The sequence below is a fragment of the Erinaceus europaeus genome, chromosome 1 (assembly GCF_950295315.1).
Source record: "Erinaceus europaeus chromosome 1, mEriEur2.1, whole genome shotgun sequence".
In the NCBI taxonomy this organism is placed as follows: domain Eukaryota; kingdom Metazoa; phylum Chordata; class Mammalia; order Eulipotyphla; family Erinaceidae; genus Erinaceus; species Erinaceus europaeus.
In genome coordinates this window covers 148,361,060-148,386,605 of record NC_080162.1, presented here as the reverse complement: position 1 = coordinate 148,386,605, position 25,546 = coordinate 148,361,060, and the positions used below count along the sequence as shown (strand labels likewise).

The following is a 25,546-nucleotide window of genomic DNA, read 5'->3' as shown; positions in this document are numbered from 1 at the left end:
AAACACAAAAAGGAAAACCAAACAAAACAAAACAAATGACTTGAAGTGGTGGGCTTGTGATGCCGGCACCAAACCCCAGTGATAACCCTGATGTCGGGGGGAGGGGGGGTGAGAACCAAAGGCCAGGCAGTGGTGTGCCTGGTAGTAGAGCACACAGCACACATGCACCAGGACCAGTGTTCAAGCACCCTGTACTCACATGCAGTGGGGGGAAGCTTCCTAAGCAGTGGAGCTGTACTGATGGTGTCTCTCATCTCTGTCCCTTTCCCTCTCTATTGCTCAAACTCTGTAAAAATAAATCAATCCATAGGGGCCAGGAGATGGTGCATCCAGTTGAGCACACATATTACTATGCGCAAGACCTGGGTTCAAGCCTTTGGTCCCCACCTACAAGGGGAAAGTTTCACAGGAGGTAAAACAGGTCTCTCTCTCTCTCTCTCTCTCTCTCTCTCTCTCTCTCCCTCTTCCGTCTGAATTTCTTTGTCTCTATCCAAAATAATGCCCAATTCACTGGTTCCTTGCTTCATATGAAATTGTCCAGAGAAAGTGTCCCTTCCTGACCTTTTAGATGTGACTTCTCTGTACCAGTCAGTTATTACCACAGCATCTTGTGAGCAAGTGGGCATGCAAGGGAGGGCAAGACCTGCCATGGGTAAAGTTTCAGGAGTCCAGGAAAAGGTCAGTTCCAGCCTGGTGTTCTGTCACTAGACACCCTGGAACTCCATGCTGGACCTCTGTTCAGAAGGTGATGGGGTCAGCTTGCTTCACTTCACTGTGTAACGACTTTGCATTTTTGAGGAGAAATGGTCTTTCCTCCCTTGCCCACCTGTTTAACTCACCTGATCTTCCTCCAGATGTCCTCTGTCTGCTCTGAAAAAACCACCTTAGAGGTAAAGAATATATTAGAGAGCTCAATCCATAAAGCACACAATTTGCCATGGGCAGCAACCAGAATTTGAATGACTGGATACTTCATGGGCATACCTGCAGCAGGGAAGCTTCTCCAGCACAGTGGTACACTCTCATTTCTCTCTCTTTCTCTCTCTTTCAGTCTCTCTCTTCTCTGTCTCCCACTCTGTTCTTAAAACACCAACAACTATAGAAGCAGGGCAGTGGTGCACCTGGTAGAGTATACACTTTATCATATGCAGGAACTCAAGTTTAAGAGCCTAGTCCCACCTTCAGGGGGAAAGAAAGCTTCAGGAGTGGTGAAGCAGTACTGCTGGTGTCTTATCTTCCTCCCTTTCTATCTAAATTTTTTTCTTTCCTATTAAATTAAAAAAAGGAGTTGGGGGAATGGGAGAGGAAAAAATGGCTGCCAGGAGTGATGGATTCATTGTATGGGCACCAAGCCCCAGCAACAACACTGGTGGGAATAAAAGTAATGATGATGATGATGAGGAGGAGGACAAGGATAATAAAAATAATATCAATAGTGATGATAATCCACGAGGAACAGAGGAATCATGTAGGTGTGGAGGCCCAGAGAGGACCTTGAGACAAATAATGATAATGAAGCAATAATAAATATGTCAAAGTCTCTGAAGTTTGTACTGAAAATTTGTGTAGGTGGACCAGTGGTTTTGCAGGAGAAACACACACACACACACACACACACACACACACACACACACACACACACAGGATCATCAACGTGGACCAGTGGTTTTGCAGGAGAAACACACACAGAGACAAGATCATCAACATGCACTCTCCAAATGTCAACAGGTTACTCTGGCTTGAGTAATAGACCCTCGAACTCTGACTCCCCACCAGCATCTTGGAGGAACCCAGAGCTGCCTTTCTCATACATCAAAGTCAGAAAGCCTGCACCAGTGCTTGCTTCCTCAGGGGTGTCACTGTTTTCTTTATTATGCTTATCTCAAGGACAGGTGGTCCATTTGCATCGCTAATAGCGCCCTTTCAGAGACTCTTCACATCATGCTGGTTGTGCAAGACTGCTTTGTTCCTTCCTCTCTAGGGGACATGTTCTGCCTGGTGGCACCTGCTATACACTCCCAGCAAAGGGCGGCCAGGGACTGAGAAGACAGAGAAGTTAAGCAACAGGCTCTTCTCTTAAGAGAGAGAGGTGCATTCTGGGAAGATGGGGAGGTACCCAGCACAGCCAGGTCCTCTGGGGCTAGTCCACCTGGCCATGGATTTTCAGAAGCTCACAGGGACAGTGGAGTTAAGGAGAATGACTGGCATTGCAGAGATCTCAGAGAAGAGAGAAATCTTTCTGGGTGGTAGGAGTGCTGAGAGCAAGGAGGGCTGACCAGGCTGTGAGTTCCTTAAGAGGATAGGGGATTCTGTTGTAACTAATTAAATGGTTCATTTCAGCAAGGACCATGTTGCTAGATGGAAAATTAAGGCAAGAGAAACCCTGGGCTAGCAGGAAGTTCCAGGGTGGCTATGTCATCCTTCAGCAGAGGAAGAAAGGGTAGGTTGGGGTCCTTAACAAGGAGTCACCTGGGGGAAGAGTCAGCTCATTAAAAGAGAACAACAAATAGTTCATTCCAGGAAAAGACAGATTGGGATCAAAAGTCAGAAGCAGGGCTGACAGTAGGAACGCACCTGGTTGAGTGCTCACATTACTATGCAAAGGACCCGAGCTGAGCTCAAGCTACTGAAGGACTGAAGGGGGTGAAGCTTCAGGAGAGGTGAAGCTGTGTTACAGGTGCCTCTTTCTCTCCCTCTCTCCCCATTCCCTCTCCATTTCTCTGTCCTATCACATAAAAAGCAAATGAATAAATAAACAGGAAAAATTACCACATGAACAGTGGATTCTCTTGCAGGTACAGATCCCCAGTGATAACCCTCCCACACAGCTACCCTCCACACACGCCAATTAACATAAACGTTTACAAAGGGTATATGCTAATATGTTCCAGCACTGCTTTGCATGGAATCAGCTCCATGGTGCTTCCATAGCCAGCAGCACAAGAGCTGAAAATCAGTAGGGCAGGCTGGATTCTGGAGGAACAAAGGTCAGTGCCCCCACTGTCCCTAGAGGAAGGGCCTAGAAGCCGGATTCTGATGCCTGGCTTGGGGCCAGCTTTGGAGAGTCCTTGAGTCTCATTGTGCCCATTTGTCAACAAAAGGTCTTGGTCAGAAAGATCCATAGTGACTGCCAGCCAGATCCATTATTCTCTAGAGCAGTTGAAATGGGATAGGAAAATGTCTTGAGGGCCAATTGGACCCTCTGCAGCGGTGCCAAGGAAAGGGGGTGTGGTGGAAACAGGCCCTGTGTCAGTGTCCAGATGTGAGGGAACCTGGCTCTGGTTGGCGCCCTTGTCACCCCCTGCTTCATCTCCTGTCACCAAGTTTCTGACCAAACTGAGAGTTAGAGATGGGGATAACAACAGCTTTGGCACAGGGCCGTGGGAATGCAAGAGAGAGGCCAGATAGGAGGGACTTGGTTTTGTAAAGAAGATAGGTTATACTGACCAAGCAGTCATTCAGGCATGGGGGGTACTTTTGCCTTGACATCCATCAGGACTCAAGTTTGGAAGATGGCGGGTTAGGTAGAGGCAAAGAGACAGAAAGCAAAAGAGATCACAATACTGAAGCTTCCTTCAGTGCAGTGGGGGCAGGGCTTGTGCTGTCTGGTGCACATGGCAAAGCAGCACACTATCTAAGTGAGCTATTTCACTGACCCTGCACAGTGACTGCTTCCACTGTGTTGGAGGACATATGGGAAGCAGACATTTTGATATCTATGAGGCAAGCTGGTACAGCCGCTATAGAAAGGGTCTCTTTATCGAAATCACATGCCTCTCTGCTTCTTTGTCTCTACTAAGAATATTAAATCACAATGAGGCCGATTCTCACTTATTTCAGTGATCATGAGTGAGGTGTGATATTTTTCTGTGTTTGAATACTGTGTCTGCCTGTTTGTTATTATTGTTAATTTATTAATTTATTTTTGCCATCAGGGTTAGTGTTGCATCTTGGTGCCAAAAGAATGAATCAATTGCTCTTAGTAGCCATTTTTTTTGTTTGTTCTTTTATTTGACAGGATAGAGAGAATTGAGACAGGAGAGAAAGAGAGAGACACCTGCAGTACTGCTTCACCCCTCCTGAAGCTCTTCCCCCCAACCCTGCAAATGGGGACTAGGGGCTTGAACTAGAATTCTTGCTCATGGTAACATGCATTCAATCTAGTTTGCTACTGTCCAGCCCCCAAGAATTGTGTCTGTTTATTTAGTGAATAATTTGTTGACTTCCTTTGTTTGCTTTTCTATTTTATCACTGATATATAGATTTTTCTCTACAGGTTAGGAAAAATCATACTGTATTGGTGCTTTACAGATAGCTTTTAAAAAATCTTTTAAAATATTTTACATAGAACTATTTCTGTCATGTCAGTTAAAACATTTTATAGAGTTGGATTTATCATTTATAGTTTCTTCATTTCAGATCATAATTAGTGTATGAAAATTATCTTCCTGGTTTCTTTCAGCATTTTTTAATGGTTTCTTTTTTAATGTTTAAATGTTTGACTCATGGAGAGTTTATGTTAAAGTATGAGTATGAATGCAAAAGTGTTTTTTCCCTGAGTGACTCCCCAGCTAACCCCAACAATTTAAATACATATTCATCTTTTCCCCATTTATTTGAATTTGGGGTAAGATTGTAAACATCATTGAGAAAATACTGAATTAGCTTCTAAAAAGACTCACCAGATATACTGGTATCAGTTGATTTGGGCCCTGCCCTTTCCTCCACATTCCTATCAAGGCTGGATATTTTATCCACCCCCCCATATTACTAATCTGATGAGAGAACCCTGGTGTTATGTTGTTTTCCTGGGAGGAGATAATTACACACAGGAACACAGGAGGGTGGTATGGAAAGACCTGGAAGTGGAGGTTGAGAAATTGTCACTGAGTGAAAGCCCTTGAGCCCTTGGGCAAATCCTTTTGGGATGAGCATGTGACCAAGTGTCAGGAGCTTTGGGTAAGAGAATCTGAGTCCTGAACAGGAATACAGGGTGGTGTGCACAAGCCAAAACTTCCCCCTTCTCTAAGGGTCTGTGAAACTGTGCTCCTAAGGTACCAGAGAGAGCATGGTTGGGAGGCAGAACTGAAACATGAAAGAGTATAAAGAGAGGCAGAATAGTGGTTCTACAAAATCATTTATGCCTGAGGCTCCAAGGTCCCAGGTTCAATCCTTGGCACTACTGTAAACCATAGTTAAGCAGTGCTCTAGTAAGAAAGAAAGAAAAATAAAGGAAGAAAGGGAGAAAGGAAAAGAAGGAGGAAGGGTATTAAAGGGATAAGCTAAACTTGGGTCAAACCAGCCTCAGTCTTTCCTCTTAGCATCCAACTTGGTTCAGTGTGAGTCTAGAGATTCTATCCTAAAGTATCTTTTATTATTATTATTATTTTATATTTACTTATTTTCACTTTTCTTGCCCTTGTTTAACATTGTTGTGGTTATTGATGTTGTCATTGTTGGATAGGACAGAGAGAAATGGAGAGAAGAGGGGAAGACAGGGGGAGTGAAAGACAGACACCTGTAGACATACTTCACTACTTGTGAAGCAACTCCCCTGTAGGTGGGGGTCCGGGGGCTCAAACTGGGCTCCTTACGCCAATCCTTGTGCTTAACCTGCTATGGGCACTGCCCAACTCCCCCTAAAGTATCTTTTAAGTGGGTTAAGGGCACATGGTGCAAAGCGTAAGGACCAGTATAAGGATCCCAGTTCAAACCCCAAGCTCCCCACCTGCAGGGGGGTCGCTTTACAAGCGGTGAAGCAGGTCTGCAGGTGTCTCTCTTTCTCTCCCCCTCTCTGTCTTCTCCACCTCTCTTGATGATTTCTTTCTGTCTTATCCAACAACAACAGCTATAACAACAATAACAATAACAACCACAATAAGGGCAACAAAATGGGAAATGTGGCTTCCAGGAGCAGTGGATTTGTAGTGCCTGCACCATGAATCCACTGCTCCTGGGGGCTATATATTTTTTCCTTTTGTTGCCCTTGTTGTTTTATCTTTGTTGCGGTTATTGTTGTTGGATAGGACAGAGAGAAATGGAGAGAGGAGGGGAAGGCAAAGAGGGGGAGGGAAAGATAGACACCTGCAGACCTGCTTCACCACTTGTGAAGTGACCCCCCTGCAGGTGGGGAGCCGGGGGCTCGAAACAGGGTCATTGTGCTTTGTGCCATGTGTACTTAACCTGCTGCGCTACTGCCTGACCCCCTATATATTTTTAAAAAATTTTATTTTAATGAGAAATATATAGAAAGACAGAGAGATAGACACTAGAGCACTGCTCAGCTCTGGGTTATAGTGGTGCTGGGGATTAAACCTGGGACTTCAGAGCCCTAGGCATGAATGTCTATTACAGAACCACTGTGCTGCCTCCATCCCATCAAACAGTTTTTAGTCTCTACTGGTCTGGTTGAACACATCATCATCTCTTGCCTGGACCAGCCATTCTTAACTCTGAACCAGAGAAATCTGTCCTGAATTCAGTCACAGTCACCTGTAGAGTTCTCCTCCGCCCTGCCACTTATCATCAACTTCTTCAAACTTCTTGGCCAGATCCACCCACCCTTGAATCCTATTTCTGTCACCACCAGCTCCTATGCCTCTCCTGTCCTACAGGCTTCATTCCTTGGTGGGGCCAGGATGCTTTTGCTCACCACGGTGCCTTTGCACTTGCTGTCTGGGGGGTCTGTATGGCTCTGTATCCTATCTGCCCTCTGGGCCCCAGCAGACACACAATTTGTCGTGTTCTTCTACTCCTTCTCTACCTGGAGGGGGGCTTCCTGGCATGCCTCTGTAGATTAGTTACACCCTCCTCTACCTTCGCACCCTGTAATTTTCCTCCTCAGCAGTCAATGCCATTGTAATTATTTAGTTATTTTAATAACCATTTGTCTAATGTTTGTTTCTCTCTCTAGATTACAAGCTTCATATTTCTGTATCCCCAGTGGCTAATGGGATGCCTGGCACAAAGTTGGCATTCAGTAAATATTTATTCTGTTCGTTGATGAATGAGTGAGAGCTAACTAGAAAGCAATGATATTGACTCCTTGCATCATAAACAAATAGCCCTGTTGCCCCTCCCTGCTGGGAATGCCATTCCACCCTCATTTTGGAGAAGTGCAAATCTACTATTTCTTCAAACCCTCCCCCCCCCCAGTCTAACTGGCACAAGCTTGGACAGCATTCAGATCCCCACCCCAACCCTAGCCCACTCCAATGGCTTATGCTTCTGCCTTCCACCACCCACCTCCCTCCACCCCCAGAGCACCTGCTGGCAGGAGAAGAATGAAAAAGGGCAAGGAATGAAAGGGAGACGCCAGGCCTGCCTTTCCACAGACAATAGGGAGTTATTTTTCCTCTCTCTCAGAATGTCTCTCTAATCTCCCCCTTTGAATATGCAGTTGTCTTCCTCCCTAATTTGTCAGGATCTCACCCTTGGGAGCTGTCATGGAATCAATTAGATCATCGGGATTTTATGGCCGGGGGTCACCCAGTATGACTCCTCATGTTACAGACAGAAAACTGAGGCCCAGAGAGGTTAATGTTGAAAGCAATTACCTCGGTGGGGTTTTTATGATACCAATCAGTGTCATTTGTTAAGATAAATGTGCTCAGTATTCCAGTTCTAGGAGGATGGGGGTCCTCAGTCTCTGCTTACAGGTGGTAGTGTCTCAGTGCTCAGGTGGGCGGGCTTTGCTTCCTGTTTGCTCCTCCAAAGTAGAGCTGCATGAGCCATGGGTGGGTCAGGAATTCTGACAGGGACCCCCTACCCTAAATGGGACCACTGATGACCTGTGCATTGACAGAGGGTTTCCACAACATGCTGTAGCCTGAATAGAAGAGTAGATCTCAAGTCGTCGAAACAGCTCGTTTGGATAGTTTGGGCCTTGTCTCCACGACAAGGAGGAGGAAACTTTGGAGCTAGGGTCTCTTTCACTCTATTGCTGCCTGGCTGTTTCTGCACTCTTCCCCCAAAAGGAAAGAAATATTAGATCATGAGACCTGTTGTGAAGAAACCTGTCCTTCCCTGAGAAGTCATATTGGATCAGCTGAAAAGAATATTCTTTCTAGGATACCTTGGAAAGGGAGAGGGGCCTGAAAAATTGGAATTGAAACATTTGTCAGCAACTTCTTTCTAGTATATTTCCTTTATGTTTTTCCCCAACCTCCCCTAAGAAAATGTAAAACAAGAAAAAGCAAAAACAAAAAACCAAACTGAGTGGGTCTGGGTGGTGGCACACCTGGTAGAATGCACACATTGCTACGTGAAAGTAGTCAGCTTCAGGCACTGGTCCTCACCTGTAGGGAGAAGCTTCATGTATGCTGAAGCAGTGCTGTAGGTTTCTCTTCTTCTCTCTTCCTCTCTATCTCCCCTTCCCTCTCAATTTCTCTCTGTGTATTCAAAGTAAACATAATAATAAAAAAAAAGACAAGCAGAATGTAACTAGCAAATACATTTAAAAGAAACAACAGACAGTCATTCAGAAGGCAGAACAATGACATGTCAGTGTCTAGAGAATCAATAAGGAATTAAGCAGAGTCCAGGTGTGGTTAGGCAGAGCACTAGGGTACCAGAAAGTTCACCAAGGACTCCAGGGTAGGAAGGACTCCTGAGCTGAGAGGAGCTGGAGGCAGAGGGATGATGGGTAGACTCAGTTCAAGTCTCTTGGTGGCAGGGGCTTGGGCAGCAGGAATGGCCTTGAGGTCACTTGGCAGACTTGGGTGTGCCCATTTCAGTTCTGTATAATACTTGGTCTATAAATGATACGACTTTGAAGGCACAACCCCTGCCTCTGACTTCCTGCTGCTACAGGAGGGGCTTGATTCTGTGCAAGAAGCCACTGTGCTGCATTTCCCATGGACAGGTGAGTGACTCTGAGCTCTTCGAATGTGTTCTTGCTGGTATATTTCAACTCCAAACTGTGAACAGTATGTAACTAGTATGGTTTTTAAATAACTTTGTACTTTCTGGTACTTTTACTATCACTACTAAATCAAGGATCTCATTCTTTTTTTGTTTGTTTGTTTTTCTTTTCATATTAAGGAAGTTGGCTTTCATTTGTCTTTTATTTACTTTTTGAATGTACATATTGGCCTCTCCCGGGGATAGCTCCAAGTTTTGAGAATGAGGGATGAGAGTCCTCCAATCTGAGTCTCTGCTTCCTTTCCCAGTCCAAGAAGGAAAGGATGTTCAAAAACTCTTCTTTTGCCTTTTACCAGAGTGACTTGGTTCAGGGGGCTATGATTTTATGTACACCTCCCACCATTATTAAAATAAGATATGAAGTGAATTTCTTTTTTAGGATCCAAATAACTTGTTGCTGTTTTCTATTTTTTCTTCAACATCTCATCATTAACCACAGGGCCAAAGATAGATGGCATTATTAGTAAACTGGGAGTCATATTGCCTAGTTCTCAAAGTTTTTGGAGGAGATTGAGGGGTTTCATTGAATAATCCCATTGTTCTTCCTCTTTTTCCAATATAAGGCTGCCCCAAATTAGAGCTAGTCTGAATCATGATGCTCTCTTCCTTATTAAGAAGCACTCATTACTTCCTTAATAGTAACCCTCCAGCTTTCTCTTTCATCACATCTTTGCTTGAAATTTGCACACAATAAAGCTTAATTTGCTTCATTCAAGAGCTCTGTTAGCAACTTCAGCTCTTACTACATTTTCAGAATAGCTACTTAAAAGAGATTGATGTTATGAAACAAAAGTTTGTGGGTATCTAAATTTGTTGGGAAATTCCAAGAAGCTTTATATACTTTTCAGAGATATAAAAGTGATAAAAATTAGGTTCAAAAGCAGCTGAGATGGCTTACTTAGGACTTGAGAACACATCTGCTTTGTCATGTGCATGATGCAGGTTAGAGCCTGGTCCTCATGACACTTGGGAAGCTTGGAAGTTTTCTTCTTTCTTTATTTCCTATCTATCTGTCTATCTACTTATCTATCTATCTATCTATCTATCTATCTATCTATCTATCTACATACCTACCTATCTCTATACTTATCTATCTATTTCTGTCTGAAAAAGTCAGCCCAAAATTATGTAGTCTGAGCAATGACAAAGAAATAAAAATTAAGTAATAAAGTTCAGTCATGAGGATTTCCAAGTTTGAGGTGTCATGTTTCACATCCTATGGAGAGTAGAATATGAGATATTGAAGAAGAAAGCCCCTGCCACCACACAAGACAAAACACACACACACACACACACACACACACACACACACACACACACACACACACACACACACCTGTAAACTGGAAGTAATGTACCACTGCCATAGCACAAGAGTTGTGGATTAGATGAAGAAATGTTTTCTAGAATGAAGTCTGTTCTATTTTGGAATGGAGTGCAGGAAAATAAAGTCATCTCTTAAGAAATCTTTAAAATTGATTTAGTATTTGATGTGTTCATTTCTTAAGTCCAGCCGCTGGATTGATGAGCTCTTAAGGCCTCTTCCAGCGCCAGACTTCTCTGCCTCTTTTTGCCTTCTCACTCTCTGTTTTGTATTTTTGCATGTGTGTGCCTGTGACCTGCTTGGGACAGTGGGAAGAAGTCAGTGGCTATGATGAAAACCTCAACACCATTCGCACCTACCAGGTGTGCAATGTCTTCGAGCCCAATCAGAACAACTGGCTGCTCACCACGTTCATCAACCGCCGAGGGGCCCACCGCATCTACACAGAGATGCGCTTCACTGTGAGAGACTGTAGCAGCCTTCCCAATGTCCCTGGCTCCTGCAAGGAGACTTTCAACTTGTACTACTATGAAACGGATTCAGTCATTGCCACCAAGAAGTCGGCCTTCTGGAGTGAAGCTCCCTACCTCAAAGTAGACACCATTGCTGCAGATGAGAGCTTCTCCCAGGTGGACTTTGGGGGAAGGTTGATGAAGGTCAACACAGAAGTCAGGAGCTTTGGGCCTCTAACCCGGAATGGCTTTTACCTTGCTTTCCAGGATTATGGGGCCTGTATGTCTCTCCTCTCTGTTCGTGTCTTCTTCAAAAAATGTCCCAGCATTGTGCAAAATTTTGCAGTCTTTCCAGAGACCATGACTGGTTCTGAGAGCACATCTTTGGTGATTGCTCCAGGCACATGCATTCCCAATGCAGAAGAAGTGGATGTGCCCATCAAACTCTATTGCAATGGGGATGGGGAGTGGATGGTGCCCATCGGGCGCTGCACCTGCAAACCTGGTTACGAGCCCGAGAACAGCGTGGCCTGCAAGGGTAAGCCCTGGTGCCTCTTGAGGCTTCTGGCCAACTGGAGTATGGCTGGTTCTCCAAGGTTCCTCTATCCCTCAAGCTCTGAACTAGACAGGAACAGAAGTGCATAGTGGCATATTAGAAAGCTCTGGAGAGGCTCCCTCTCCAGTGCTAGATCTCATGGTTTTCCTCATACATTCAACTATAATTTCAGTACTCATATTGGAGGGAGGAGATGGGAAGAATTCCAAAATGACAAGTAGATTGAGTGTAAGCTTAGTAATTACTCAGTTATAGTAAATCTGAAGACACACACACACACACACACCACTCCCCATCCAGCCCTGTTGCCTGAAGCAAAGAGAACTTGGGTTGTTGTCATAGATAATTTGCTTAAAGATAATTGAGAAGCGACTGAACTGGGGACATATTTTAGTTGACTTTAGTCTAGCTCTCAAGGCACTGAACTTGTTACTGAATTCATAGCTCATTATCTCAATTCCACCCTTGGCTTGTCTGTCTCCCTCCCTTGGGCTCAATACCTGGCCGTGGAGCAGGGATGAGACCTCCCTTTCATATAGCCATTATCTTATCGGTGGGGTGGGACTGTCCCATGCATTGTTCTACCTTTGCTTCTGAATGAATCAGAGAATCTGAACTTTGCACTTGGGGAGTAGGTTAGGCTGCTGTGTGTTCACAGGACCACTCTCTTCTGCCCGAGTGAATACTTGTCTAGTGCATGGCAACAAGTATGCAAGCTGGCTCAGACTCAGTGTGCTTTGGGAGTGAATAAAAGGTTGCTAGAAGGCTTAGAGCTGATCCTTGGCTTACATGTTTGGATGCTGACTCTACATTGATCCAGAGATGGAGAGGGAAATGCTATTTCCTCTATTCAGCTTTGTTTGTGGCTTTCAAATATTTTCTTTATTATTTATTTTTTTCCCAGAGCACTGCTCAGCTCAGGCATAAGGTGGTTCTGGTAGTTGAACTTGAAAATGAAGAGCCTCAGGCATGGTCTTTTACTTTATTTCTCCCACTATGCTCTCTCCCTGGTGATTCTTCATACTTTCCAGAGTTTCACACATGACCACCTTGGCACTTAACTTTTATTTAAGCTGCCTCAATCTTTTGGGGACCTGACCAGCCCTTGTGTCTCTTTCTCCACTTGCCTCCCTCAGCAGACACCTGCAGGGCCAATGACAGGCACCGGATTTCTGGTGCCCATGGGCTCTGCCATCCTTTAGACTCAGCTAATTGCCTGGGCTGGGATACTCCCCTGGTCTTTTTCTAAGGCCTGCTGTGCCTTTGTGTCTTTATTGGATTTCTTGGTTATGGTGCCTGTGATGGATGGTGTGGAAACAAAGGGAAAAGAGTGCCAGCTATGGAGATGAATCAACACAGGCAGTCAGGCTGCCCCCCCCCCCCATCCCACAGTGCTCTTCTTTGTCCCCTTTGACTGGGGGTGGAGCAGGCAGAGCCCTCTTTGGCACTTGTTAGGGTCTGAGCAGGGACTGAGGCACCAGGCTGAACCCTCAAAGGTCCAGGTGCAGCGGCCAACTGCCACAGAGCAGGCAACTAACTGCCCTAGGCTTCAAAGAGCTGCCCCACAGCACTTGCTGGCTGGGACCATCTCTCATCTCTCTCTCATTATTTCCAGAGCAGAGTGGCAGAAATGGGGGCTGGGCATTGATTGGTTCTGATTTAATTGGTACTCTGGGAACTGGCTCTCATGTCTTTGGGCTAATTGGAACTTTTCTCTTTTGGAGAGGGAGATCCCGTGTCCTTTGCTCCTTGTCATTCACCTCCTGTGGTGTCCTGGGAGAGCCTGTGGGGACAGAAATGTCAATGGTTTCTTTCCCTTCTCCCTCTCCAGCCCTAGCCCCTGCCTTTGTGGGCAGTCCTAACCATAAGATACTGTGGTGGGTTGGCTGGTTAGCTTGGTGTCAGGGAAGATTGGAGGACACAGAGCAGGGAAAATGCTTGCTAAGAACAGGAGGGGCAAATAGCAACTCCCCAATTTCCCTGAATAGGAAATGCTCCCTGAATATCTCCAGTGTGCTCCAAGGCAGAAGAATCCCCCAGATGTAAACAGAGTTAAGTAATTTCCCTGAAGGGACGATGTTCCCAGTGAATGTTTTTGTCTTTGTTTTTTGACTACTAACCAGAGTTCTCACTGGGGTTCTGTGCCTGTGCTACAAATCCACTGCTCCCAGCAGCCTTCCTGCCTGCTAGCTTGCTTGCTTTTTTCCTTTTCCTTCCTTCTTTCTTTTCTTTTTTATAAGACAGAGATAAATTGAGAAGAAAGGGGGAGTTAGAGGGACAGAGAGAGCAAGACACTTGCAGCATTGCTTCACTACTCGTGAAGCTTCCTCCATTGCAAGTGGGGACCAGGGTCTTGAACCTAGCTCCTTGTGCATGTTAATATGTATGCTCTATTAGCTGTACCACTACCTGGCCCCCTTCTCCAGTGTATCTTGAAAGGTGATATGTCCCATGAATATCCCCAGAGTTAAACAATATTGGCACAAAAGGGAGAGTCTGGCATTTTTCTACAAACAAGAAGAGAATAAAAGGAAGATATTGAAATTACCCGGGACACTCTAGCTCTAAACTCTACCCCATCCAGAGTGGACTACTCTATATTTTTCTGACAAAGCTTTCCTTGTGACAAGGTTTTCCCCATCTTCCTGAGTCTCTGGTGTCTTAGTTAAGTCCGTCCCTTCAAGAAGACAAGAAATCAGTTTCGTAACTCCCACTAGCAGTGCTATTGGGAACCTCCCTTGACTGTACTACCTTTTGCAGATGCAGGAGGAAGTGGAGAGCTCAGGGCTCCACTGATTCACCATTTTGGATGTTACCTGTCTGTGAATGGAGGTGGCAAACCAGGTAGTCACTGTTTTTTTTTTAAAGATTATTTATTTATTTATGAATGAGAGAGAGAATTAGAGCATCACTCTGACATATGTAGTGCTGGAGATTGAACTTAGAGCCTTATGTTTGATAGTCCAACACTTTATGTACAGTGCCATCTTCCAGTTACAAGTTAAGCAGCCATGTTGGTCTTAGTCTTAATAAGACAAGGAACCCTCTGTCTCTCCTGTCTCAGGAACATTGAACTGTGTCTTCCAGATGCTTTTCCTCTGAGTCTCCCTGATCTAGAGCTTGTGGCCAGATCTCCCCTTGCAGGAGTCACTTTGCTGCCCTGCAGAGGGGATGGACCCTTAAGCAGAGACTGTACCTTTAGTATCTCAGCATCCTCTGTTTGGGGGTGAGCAGAGCATGTGAAGGAATCGTGGTGTGTCTTCCATCTGGGTACTCAAGATGAGCTTTTGGGTGTCATGATCCTTGGTTACAGTGCTGGCTCCTGCCTAGCATAGTAGTGTGTCCTCAGGAGACCAGGAGCATGGACAGCACCATGGATAGCCCAGGACTATCACTGAGCTCTACCAGGCAAGCTACCATCTCCTGGCATAGGCTTACACCCCATGACCTGGCATCAGGCTGTTTCTTCAGAACCAATCCTATAGGGTTGTTTTTTTTTTTTTTAAATGTGTTTCCAGATCTCCCTGTGTTGTATCTATAGGACTGTGGAAGGATCACCCTTCAGCTGACTCTTCAGGCAGGGCAGACTCTCATGCTGGGCAAAAGCCTTGTCCAGCTGACTGTCACACCTTGCATTGTGCACATCTCTCCCTTCAAAAGCAAGGTGGCCAGTTGCCTGGTTGTGCAGGAGCACCCAGAGACCAACTATGCTGCTCAGTCAGCTAAGATCGGCCCTGCCTAGAGCTGCTCCTGCAGTGAGGAGGGTGGCTGGCAGAGAATGAAGCATGGGGAGTGCTGGGGCATTAGGATGTGAAGCTATGGACTCACTGCTTTCTAGAGGGATGCGTGGCTCAAGGCCTGCTCCCATCTTATCCTTCCTGCACATCCCGCCTGCCGCCCCCACTGGCCATGCTCATCCCACCATGCACTTACCACACAGGTATTGTTAATTGCTGGGAAAAACAGCTCATCTGCCCCACTTGCCAATTCCATACTCAGAACTCAGCAGGTAGATGAATAAGGAGTTGAGCCTTTGTCTCCCCCACCCCAACCCCTCTTCTCTCTGGCCTTCCTGCTCGGGTTGGTGGCAAAGTCATTTTTCTGTGTGACCCTCTGCAGCATTGAAGATCCAGTCATAGTGCTTGGTAAATGCACCCTGTGCTGTGCAGCCTAAACATGCTTTATCAGCTGTTGCAGTTGGGCCCAAGGAAGGATGTTTGGAAAATCTGCCTTGGGAGGGTCCTTTGTCTGCTTGTTAAAATTTGGGGGCCAGTTTGGCAAAATACTGGACTGCTGGAAAAGTCATGACATACACTTCTATGTTTTTCAAAGCAAATGTGTGTCATGACTTTTCTGACAGCCCAATAGCTCACCTCAGTAATGCTGAGTTACTGCAGCAGCTGTTCCAAGGGACTGGGACTGCCCATCCCTGTCCCAGATCTGGAAAGCGCAGTGGCTTTGTGAGGAGCTCCCAAGGAATCCTATTCCAAACATGGTGGGCCTTCATAATTCTTGAGGAAAACAATGTGATGAAGAAGTTAGTGTTACCACTCGGATGGAAACGAAGAATGAGGAGTCTGAAGCCATGTGGAGGGCAAGAAGCTACGTTTATTGTCATTTCGATGGGTTCAGGCTGATTCCTACCAAGCCTGAAACAGAATCTTCTGTCTTGGCAGCTGGCTTTTAGCCTTTTCAAACTGGGCGTGGTGTGAGTTGATTGGTTACAGACAATCAGAGACAATGCACAGGGTTTTTTCATTTCAAGAAAAGTCCTGGCTTGGCATATCCCTCCAACATTCTGTCTTCCCTACTCCCCACAAATCTGTCCAAACCATAGGTAGGACCAGAACCCGCCAGAGCACAGTCAGCCTCAGGGTCTCCCCATTGACCCTTAGTCCAGATGGTACCCCCATCTGTGGGGGGGAGGGGGTAGGGGGCAGGGGGGTATTGCTTCTTTCTCCCCACCTCCAAATGGAGACTTCCACTTGTATGTGGATTCCTTCATGCCTGGAGACCCTGGGGATGTTTTGAACTTTTCAATAGTTTCCTGCCTTTGTCAACTTGAACAGCAAGAGGAGCAGATGGGGAAGACTAAGGAAGCTGAGAGGAGCTTTGGAATTACAGCAGCTTGGTATCTGAGGGCCACTGCCATGTCCCTGAGGATGGCTGGTCTCAGCACTGTGTCCCCACCACTTCTCCTCCTGGGTGCTGAGTTCTGAGTGTAGATGCTGAAGAAGAAAAGAAGACGGGGGCTTGAAGGAGTGTGTGTGCTTACTATGTTAGCAGGCAGCCGCATGGCAGGGGGTACTGAGGCATGCTTGCTGCTCTAGGGCCACAGCCAAACATCCTTCTCCCAAGCCCCCAAGGGAGACCAGCTTTGCTGGGATGTAAGCGAGGCCAAGGTCATTAACACTGCAGGCCTGGAAGATGAGCTTCATAATCAGATTTCCCAACAGGCTGACTCATTAGAAACCTCCCAGGCCTTCTTTGCTCCCCATGGTGGCTCTGACCACTCCCTCCAGAGAGGACTCTGGGGTAATGGGCTGTGACAGCAGTGAGCAGCAGCAGACAGAGCTGGAGGGATGCCCTGAGGGGCTGGGCCTCCTGCTATTGGGCATGGCCCCTGGTCCTGGGCTCTGAAGTCTGCACAGGATGCAAGGACAGTGGAGAAAGGGGTGGGGGCTCTGGGTTCCAGTCTTGTTTGTGCTCTGTGCTGTCTAAAAGAGCCTTTGGAAGTACCCCAGCTTCACCAGTGTTGGCCAAATGAGCACAGCTGCCGCCCCCTCCCGCTCCCCCCCCCCCCGCCCCCGTGCTGTCCTAGAGTCACTGGGAGTGATTTCACTATGCTCTGTGTAGGAGAGCTGCTGGGCTGACTGAGCATGGTCCATGAAGACAGTGCTCAGTCTGTATTGTGCTGGAGACCCAAGAGAGTAAGACAACATGCAGCAAAGTTCCAGAAAAGGGGAAAGTTTATTAGGGCAGACAAGTCAAGATATAGCCGCCAAAAGGAGGTGACGGGCAGACAGTAAAGAAGTAGCTGCCAAAAGTGAGGCATAAGATGGGCTTGTAGACAAAGAAGAAACACACTGCCCACTGCTAGGCAAGAATTCACTGTTTCTATACCTTTTTAAACGGTGATGGAAGTTTATATCTTAAGCCAACTTACTACCTGGGATAAATACAGGGACCTTTTCTATTGACACTCTCAGTTAAGGTGGGTGGCTCTGGTCCTATCACTTACCGGTAGATCCTTTTATTCAGTTACCAGGTGTGGAGGGAGAAGTTTATATCTTACTATCTGGGATAAGGGCAGGAGTCTTCTCTATTGAGGTTCTTAGTCAAGATGACAGGTGTTAGAATGCTATCCCTTTGACTTGGTAATGTCTGAGACTAGTCTATGGGTGGATTTTTTTTTTTCTTTTTCTGGCTCAGCTTTTTGAATCATTTTATTTCATCAGTCTGACAAAAATCCATGTTTATAACTCTATGCTACAGCAGTCTATGTGATAGATGAAGACAAAGGTTTTCTGTGGGGTAGAGTGAGTGGTGTAATCCCCAAGTCCTGTGTCATCCTCTATCCTGGAAGAACAGAGAGTTCTAAATGGCCCCTGTTTTCCTTGTTGAGTGTGGAATACTGAGAAATCATCAGTTTTGCATGCCATATTTATTATGTGTTGCCATTATCATTATTATTATTGTTATTTTGTTGGTATTTTGCCTGCTGGTTCCTCACACCTATGACATGAGACTGTTAAAGCCAGAATCTGCTGGGATGTTCATGGCTGGGCTTTCTAGTTTGTGCCAGAGTACCTTCTGTGACACTCTTGATTCCAGTTAACCCTCAACAAGTAGGACCCAGTTCATGAGAAGGGGCTGGGTCAGGACACAGATATGCAGGTTTCTGGTTTGTCCTGGCCCCTTTCTTGAGTGACCTGCCAGTACTGTGGATACATCTTCCTCTTTCTTGGTTTGGGGGAGAGGCTAATCTGGTGGTTTCCTGCTTGACCTGGGCAGTTCTGGTCTCCCTCGTCCTCATTCAGCTGTGAGTTCATGTGTCTTGATGGTCCCCATGGCCATTGTTTTTAGGCACTTATTCTCAGCTATGGCATTATCACTTCTCAGAATTTTCTTTTCTTTTTTTAAAAATTTTTTATTTATAAAAAGGAAATATTGGGAGTCGGGCTGTAGCGCAGCGGGTTAAGCGCAGGTGGCGCAAAGCACAAGGACCGGCATAAGGATCCCGGTTCGAACCCCGGCTCCCCACCTGCAGGGGAGTCGCTTCACAGGTGGTGAAGCAGGTCTGCAGGTGTCTATCTTTCTCTCCTCCTCTCTGTCTTCCCCTCCTCTCTCCATTTCTCTCTGTCCTATCCAACAACGACAACAACAATAATAACTACAACAATAAAACAACAAGGGCAACAAAAGGGAATAAATAAATAAAATAAATATTAAAAAAAAAGGAAACATTGACTAAGGCATAGGATAAGAGCGGTACAGCTCTATACAATTCCCACCACCAGAACTCTGTATCCCTTCCCCTCCCCTGATAGCTTTCCTATTCTTTAACCCTCTGGGAGTATGGACCCAAGGTCACTGTGTGATGCAGAAGGTAGAAGGTCTGGCTTCTGTAGTTGCTTCCCTGCTGAACATGGGCATTGCCAGGTCGATCCATACTCCCAGCCTGTCTCTCTTTTTCCCTAATGGAGAAGGGCTCTGGGGAAGCAGAGCTCCAGGACACATTGGTGTGGTTGTCTGTCCAGGGAAATCTGGTTGGCATCATGCTAGCATCTGGAACCTGGTGGTTGAAAAGAGAGTTAACATACAAAGCCAAACAAATTGTTGACCAATCATGGACCTAAGGGCTGGAGTGGTGCAGATGAAGAGTTGGGGGGGGTCCTCCATTTTGTAGATAGCTAATAGGCGTATTTTAGTTATATTCCAAAGGGCCTGTGGCTATACTAGTTTTTTTTTTCTCTTTCATTTTCTTTTTTCACCTCAGCCTGAAATCTGATATGCATGTGGATCCAAGTTATTGTCTGGTTCTCAGAATTTTCTATGTCATCATCATCATCATCATTACCATTATAAATCACTTTGTTGGGAGACATACTGATTTACAAGGTTGTCCAGTTTCTTATCTCCTCATGACAGGTGCCAGCACACCACACCCTCCATCAGCTTGTTGGCTCTTAAAAAGTACTTGCTTTGTCCAAAGGGCAAGGGGACCACAGAGACTGTGCTGATCCAAAGAGCTCAGTGGAACATGACACTTCACCAGGGAAGACCTCTAAGGATAGTAGGCCCAGCCTGCCTTGTTATTATTGTTATTCTTTAAATGTTTTGAGCAGGAAGTACTTATAAAAAGCAAGTTTCCCTCCACTGTTGTCCCCGAAGGTCTCTCATTCTGTAGTTTCTAAGATTTTCCTGCAGAGCAACACTAAAAACGGGGATCTTTCCTGGCCCCACTTGCCTAGGGACAATATCCACCAGGATTGTCCCCTAGTCACAGTGTTTCAACAAATACCCATGTGCCTTCATCTCTATAGGGATAGGACTCCATCTCTGTGACCAGCTCCCTTCATCCATTTATTTGAAAGGTGCTCTGGCGGGCCAGAACCTTTCCTCAGAGCTGAGAATGTAGCCAGCTCTTCAAAGTAAAATAGCTGAGTCAGAGTCTATACATTTTTAATTGTGATAGATCATCTCAAAAAGGCCTTTTCTACAGACTCTGGTCCCCCCTCTCCCCAACAGTGCAAGACTGTCTCCCTTTCCTCTGTACTGTGGCTGAGAAAGTAAAATATCCATCATTTTAATCATTGTCAGTCTGATAGGTGGGAATGGACGTCCCACTGTGGTTCTGGCTTGCTGATGAGGGTCAGCACGCTGGGTAAACTGGTAAACCCCAGTTATGAATTGGGGTACATCTCTCCTCCCCCTGACTGTGTCAGGAATCAGGTGCCTTTGGAGTTGGAAACTCTGAACCTTCTGTGGCTTGGCCTTCTCTTCACTGTGCTCTGTCCCACCCCTTCTGCCCTGCCTGCTACCCACTCTGGGTCCAGTGAACATCTCTGGCTTGAGAACATTTGGCCACATGTTTCAGTGTTGTCCAGATCTGGGTAGGTGACAGGTATGTAGCTGGGACAGCACAGAACAGAGACACAGCCCAGGCATCTCCCAGCCCTCAGCCTGAGACCTGGTTTCTCCATCCCAGTTGCTTCCTTTTCCTCTCCCAGCTTTCATGCCTGTCATTCATTGTTCCTGGCATGGCATCCCTGGGTTCTCCCTAGCCCCATCCCTGCCTGGTGTCTTCTCCTCCTCCCTGCAGGCCTGGGAAACTCCAGGCCTGCCTGAGCCTTCAGCGCAGGCTTTGTCCTGAGCAACTGATTCTGCTTGCAGAAGGCTTCAATTTGCTTTTTATACTCTCACTCAACCAAGATACTCTATCTATTTACCTCCCTTCCCTCCTTCTCTACTTTTTAAAAATATTTATAAATATTTTTGGTGCCCTTGTTGTAGTTATTATTGTTGCTATTATTGATGTCATTGTTGCTGATATTGTTGTTGGATAGGACAGAGAGAAATGGAGAGAGGAGGAGAAGACAGAGAGGAGGAGAGAAAGATAGACACCTGCAGACCTGCTTCACCGCTTGTGAACTGACTCCCCTGCAGGTGGGGAGCTGGGGGCTAGAACCAGGATTCTTATGCTGGTCCTTGCACTTTGCACCATGTGCTACTGCCCGACTCCCCCTTCTCTACTTTTTAAATGTTTTCAAGTTAAAAAAAGTGAGATTAAAAAGTCGATCATGGGGCTGGGTAGTGGTGCACCTGATTGAATGCACGCACATGTTACAGTGCACAAGGACCCAGGTTCAAGGCCCCGGTTCCCACCTGCAGGGAAAAAGCTTTGCAATCAATGAAGCAGGGCTACAGATGTCTCTGTCTCTCTCCCTCTCTATCACCCCTCCCTTTTGATTTCTGGCTGTTTCTATCCAATAAATAAATAAAGATAATTTAAAAATTAAAAAAGAGGCGTGGGTGGTGGTGCACCTGGTTGAGCACATGTTACAATGCTTAAGGACCCAGGTTCAAGCCCCTGGTCCCCACATGCAGGAGGAAAGCTTTGCAAGTGGTGAAGCCATGCTGCAGGTGTCTCTCTGTCTCTCTCCCTCTCTATCACCCTCTTAATTTCTGGCTGTGTCTATCCAATAAATAAAGATAATTAAAAATTTTTTTAAATTAAAAAAGAAAAGTTGATCATATACCATATTAGGTGGGAGGCTCTGGGTTTGAGTCCCAGCACTTTGAACAGCACCGGGGAGTTCAGAGGGTAGTAGAGTGGTGTGGTAGCTCTCTCTCTTCAAATTATTTTTATTTATTTGATAGAGACAGCCAAACATTGAGAAGAAGGGGGATATAGAGAGGGAGAGAGACAGAGAGACACTTGTAATCCTGCTTCACCACTTGTAAAGCTTCCCCCCTTTGTAGGGGGGGAAAGTAGGTGGGGACTGAGGGCTCAAACCTGGGTCCTTGTGAATTGTAACATGTGCACTTAACTGAGGGTGAGAAATAGAGAGTTAAAGTGGGAGAGAGAAAAGGAGGCCACAACACCAAAACTTCCTTCAATGCAGTGGGCCCCAGGCTCAAACCTGAGAAATTCACATGGTAAAGCAGGTCCACTATTTAGTTAGCTATTTTTCCCACCCAGTCTTCCTCTCTTCTCTTGCTCAAACAATGAATGGTAAAAATTGTTGAGGATTCAGTGTTGTATGGTAGAGAATAATTTTTGCTGAGTGAATGGGGAAGCACAGTGAACCCCATCTTGGGTGTGTGTGTGTGTGTGTGTGTGTGTGTGTGTGTGTAGAGATGTACCTATTACAACAACCCTGTGAATCAATATTTCCTCAGTAAAGGGATTTTAAAAAGAAGAAGAATTGGGGCTGTGGTGTTGCCAGTGCATCAGACGCAGGTGCTGCCAAAAAAAAAAAAAAAAAGAGGAGTCAACTTAAAGAACAACAATAAATTAAAAATAGATTATAAACCTGGCCTGTAGATGTGGCAAGAAGCAATAGAGCATGTTTCCAGTGACTGATGTCTGTGAAAGAATGCTGACTCACCCCTCTGCCAGGCTGAGAGAGCTGTGTGTGCACTTTCTCCCATGCCTCAGGGCAGGCCCACGTTTTAAGTTCTGGTCTGGGCCAGGGTTCTAAAGCTGGAAATGGGGGGGGGGGGGGGCGGAGCAAACTGCATCTTGCTTGCTCTGAGATACTGACTCCATGTGACTGTCATTTGTGGAGCAGGGACTGAAGAGCAGTGGGCCAGGTGATGGCTCGCTTTCTCTGGCAGAGTTGCTTCCTGCATTGCCTCTTTGTTTGTATCTATCTTATCTGATAGAGAAAGCGATTTTGAAAGGGAAGGGAGACATAGAGACAGAGAGACACCTGCAACACTGCTTCACAGTTCATGAAGTTTTCGCTCTGCAGATGGGGACCAGGGCTTGAACCTGGGTCTTTGTGCATAGTGATTTGTGTGTTTCATCACATGAGCCATCGCCTGGCCCACTGCTCTTCAGTCCTTACAGCAACCATGTGAGGTGTGCATGATTTCCTCATGCAGGTGACAGTGAAGGAGCCAGATGGAGGAAGTAACCAGTGGTGGCAGAAGCCCTGTCTGTCTGTTGTCCAATACAGTGACACATTTTGTAAGTACACACACACACGAGAGAGAGAGAGAGAGAGAGAGAGAGAGAGAGAGAGAGAGAAAATCAGCAGAGTGGCTGCAAGCCTACATGTCATGAAAGTTGGTGACAAAGAAGCCTCGGCTTGACAGAGGACATAAGGTCAGTGCCAGTTGCATATTTCAAGTGGAAAATGACAATCTGCTCTTTGCACAAGATGGATAGAGCTTCTCATTGAAATTGTATGGGATACGCAAGAACTCTGCCAAATCATGGACTTGGCAAAAAAAAAAAAAAAAAAAAAAAAAAAAAAAGGCTGCCCGGCTCTGGGAAGCAGGCGGTCTCAGGCTTTTGGTATGCTTGCTGGGTCTGTCGCTCCTGTGTCTGCACTCATCCGAATGTGGTGGAGTGGAGACTTGGAATGTCTCTGTTCTTGATGCTTCTGTGTGCCTTCCCCTCTGTCTCTCTGGCCAAACATGGCTCCCCATTCTTGTTCCTTTCCCTCCATTTATTCCATCCCTCTAGTATCTTCTTTCTTGCCTTGCTTCCAAAGAGAGAAAAGAGAAGTATGTCTCCTTGGTAGAATTTTAATGAATGAAGGGTAATTTCTATTCATTGTTTTTATTTTCTTCCACCTCCCATGGGAAACTGTTTAGATGCAAATTGCAATAAAACATGAGTTCTTTTAGGCAACCAGATAGCAGGAAATCAATGTTTGTCTTTGAAATCAATCGCAAATATTACACAAGTGATGCTTCTCACAATTATGAATGCATTCACATGCTGATAATCAGATTGTTCATTAAGGAGAACAATAGATTTGTTTCTTCCCAAACTGTCTTGGTAGCAGGATCTGTTTCTCAGTGTTTATTTCTTGATTGTCCTGGAGCTTTTTCTCCCTTTTTTTAAAGCATCTTCAGCCCTATTCTTGATTTCTTTTGACTTACGAGAATTGTTTCAGCTTTCTTTTTTTCTCTAAAGGCTTTCAAACTTGTCAACCCAGCTACTAGTTAAGGACCAGTAACCAAAGGTGCTCATTATTGAATTTATATATCTTTAAGTGTATTGATTAGATAATGGGGTGGGGGATGAAGGAGAGAGACCCAGAGCATCACTCTGACTCATGTGATGCTGAAGCTCACACGCAGGACCTTAGACTTGAGAGCCCCTTGTTTTATCCATTTCACTGCTCCCAGAGTGCTCATTGTTGTTTTTTATTTTTTAAAATATTTATTTATTTATTTTAATTTGATAGCACAGAGAAGTTGAGAAGGAATGTAGGAGATAGAGAGGGCGAGAAAGAGAAATACCTGCGGCACTGCTTCACTGCTCTTGTGAAGCTTCAATCCTGCAGGTGAGGACCAGGGCCTTGAACCATGGCTTCTCTGCCTACCTACCCTGCCCACTCATGTGAGATTTTTCTGTATAGAGATAATTTGATGATTGGGTAGTGTCCTATCACCTCCTTTATCTTTGAAAAGCAGATTGGTACACTGCTTGGCCTTCCTTGCCCCCCCTGCAACCAGTTAAATGTGGGTGCCAGAGTCAACAGCAGATTCCCTCCGCCCCACCTCCCCAGCTTTTGAGAACTTTCTAGTTCTGTGGGAAGTGCATTTTCTGCTGTGAGTGCTGATGGCATCAGGCCCTGTGCCAACTGGGCATGTGTATCCCCTCTTCTCCTCCCAGGAGTGGGATACAAAGATGGTGGTCTCCCCCTCCCAAAGGCCTGCTGGCCTCTTCTCCCGGCCCTGGCTTCCTACGGGCCTTCCCTCATAGCCTCCTCTCCTGCCCTGGATCTGCATGTGGGCATTTCCTTTGGGCCACAAAGAGCTCTGTAGACAGACACTGTGTGCTGTTTGCCAACACGGGGGCCTGGGGACACAGAGGGGTGCGAGAGAAGCCATCTGCTCTCTCCTTTCACACAGACCTTTGCTTTCTCCCTTTTTCTCTTTCCCCTTGCTCCCTGTCTTTGAATGCATACACACCACTTTTTATAAAGCAGTTGCTAATTAGAGTAAGAGAATGAGCATGAGCTGGGAAGAAGGCTATAGCACAGAGGCCAGTGCCTCAGCTTTTAAGAATCAGCAAGAGACAGACAGGGTGGGGGGCATTGGAGGCTCTGACAGGGCTTGGGAGGGAGGTTTTGGAAAATTAGCAACAATGCTGCTTCTTCAGCATGGCAGAGAAGGGCTTTGTCTTGACCTCTTGTCACTAAAGGGGAGGAAAACAAAGAATGACAGTCTCTTGTGAACTCTCACTGGGCCTTCTGCCTACCCCAGTTTGCCCCATTTCTTTTTTTTTTTTTTCATGCCCTGGGTAAGCCCATAGACAAGTCTCTATTTTGCAGATGTTCAAGTATATCCTTCTTCTTGGGATTGTTTCTTCTTTTTGCTTTTGCTTTTACTTTTGCTTTTTCTTCTGCTTTTTCTTCTGCTTTTTCTTCTGCTTCTTCTTCTTCTTCTTCTTCTTCTTCTTCTTCTTCTTCTTCTTCTTCTTCTTCTTCTTCTTCTTCTTCTTCTCTTCCTCCTCCTCCTCCTCCTCCTCGTCCTCCTCCTCCTCCTCCTCCTCCTCCTGCTCTTCCTCCTCCTTTTTTTCTGGCTGTGGATGGTGCGATGACA

General features: G+C 45.8%; 1 protein-coding gene across 2 annotated transcripts in view; it reads left to right on the top strand.

Moving 5' to 3' along the window:
* The window catches only part of EPHB1 (EPH receptor B1), a 528,699-nt gene that overhangs the window by 163,310 nt on the left and 339,843 nt on the right, over positions 1-25,546 (top strand). Inside the window, exon 3 of one of the 2 annotated variants that reach the window (XM_007521793.2) lies at positions 10,555-11,236. The exons of the other annotated variant lie outside the window; for it this stretch is intronic. Within the exon in view, the coding sequence (XP_007521855.2) occupies positions 10,555-11,236 (682 nt within the window). The remainder of the gene's footprint in view (positions 1-10,554; positions 11,237-25,546) is intronic. 2 annotated transcript variants of the gene reach the window in all.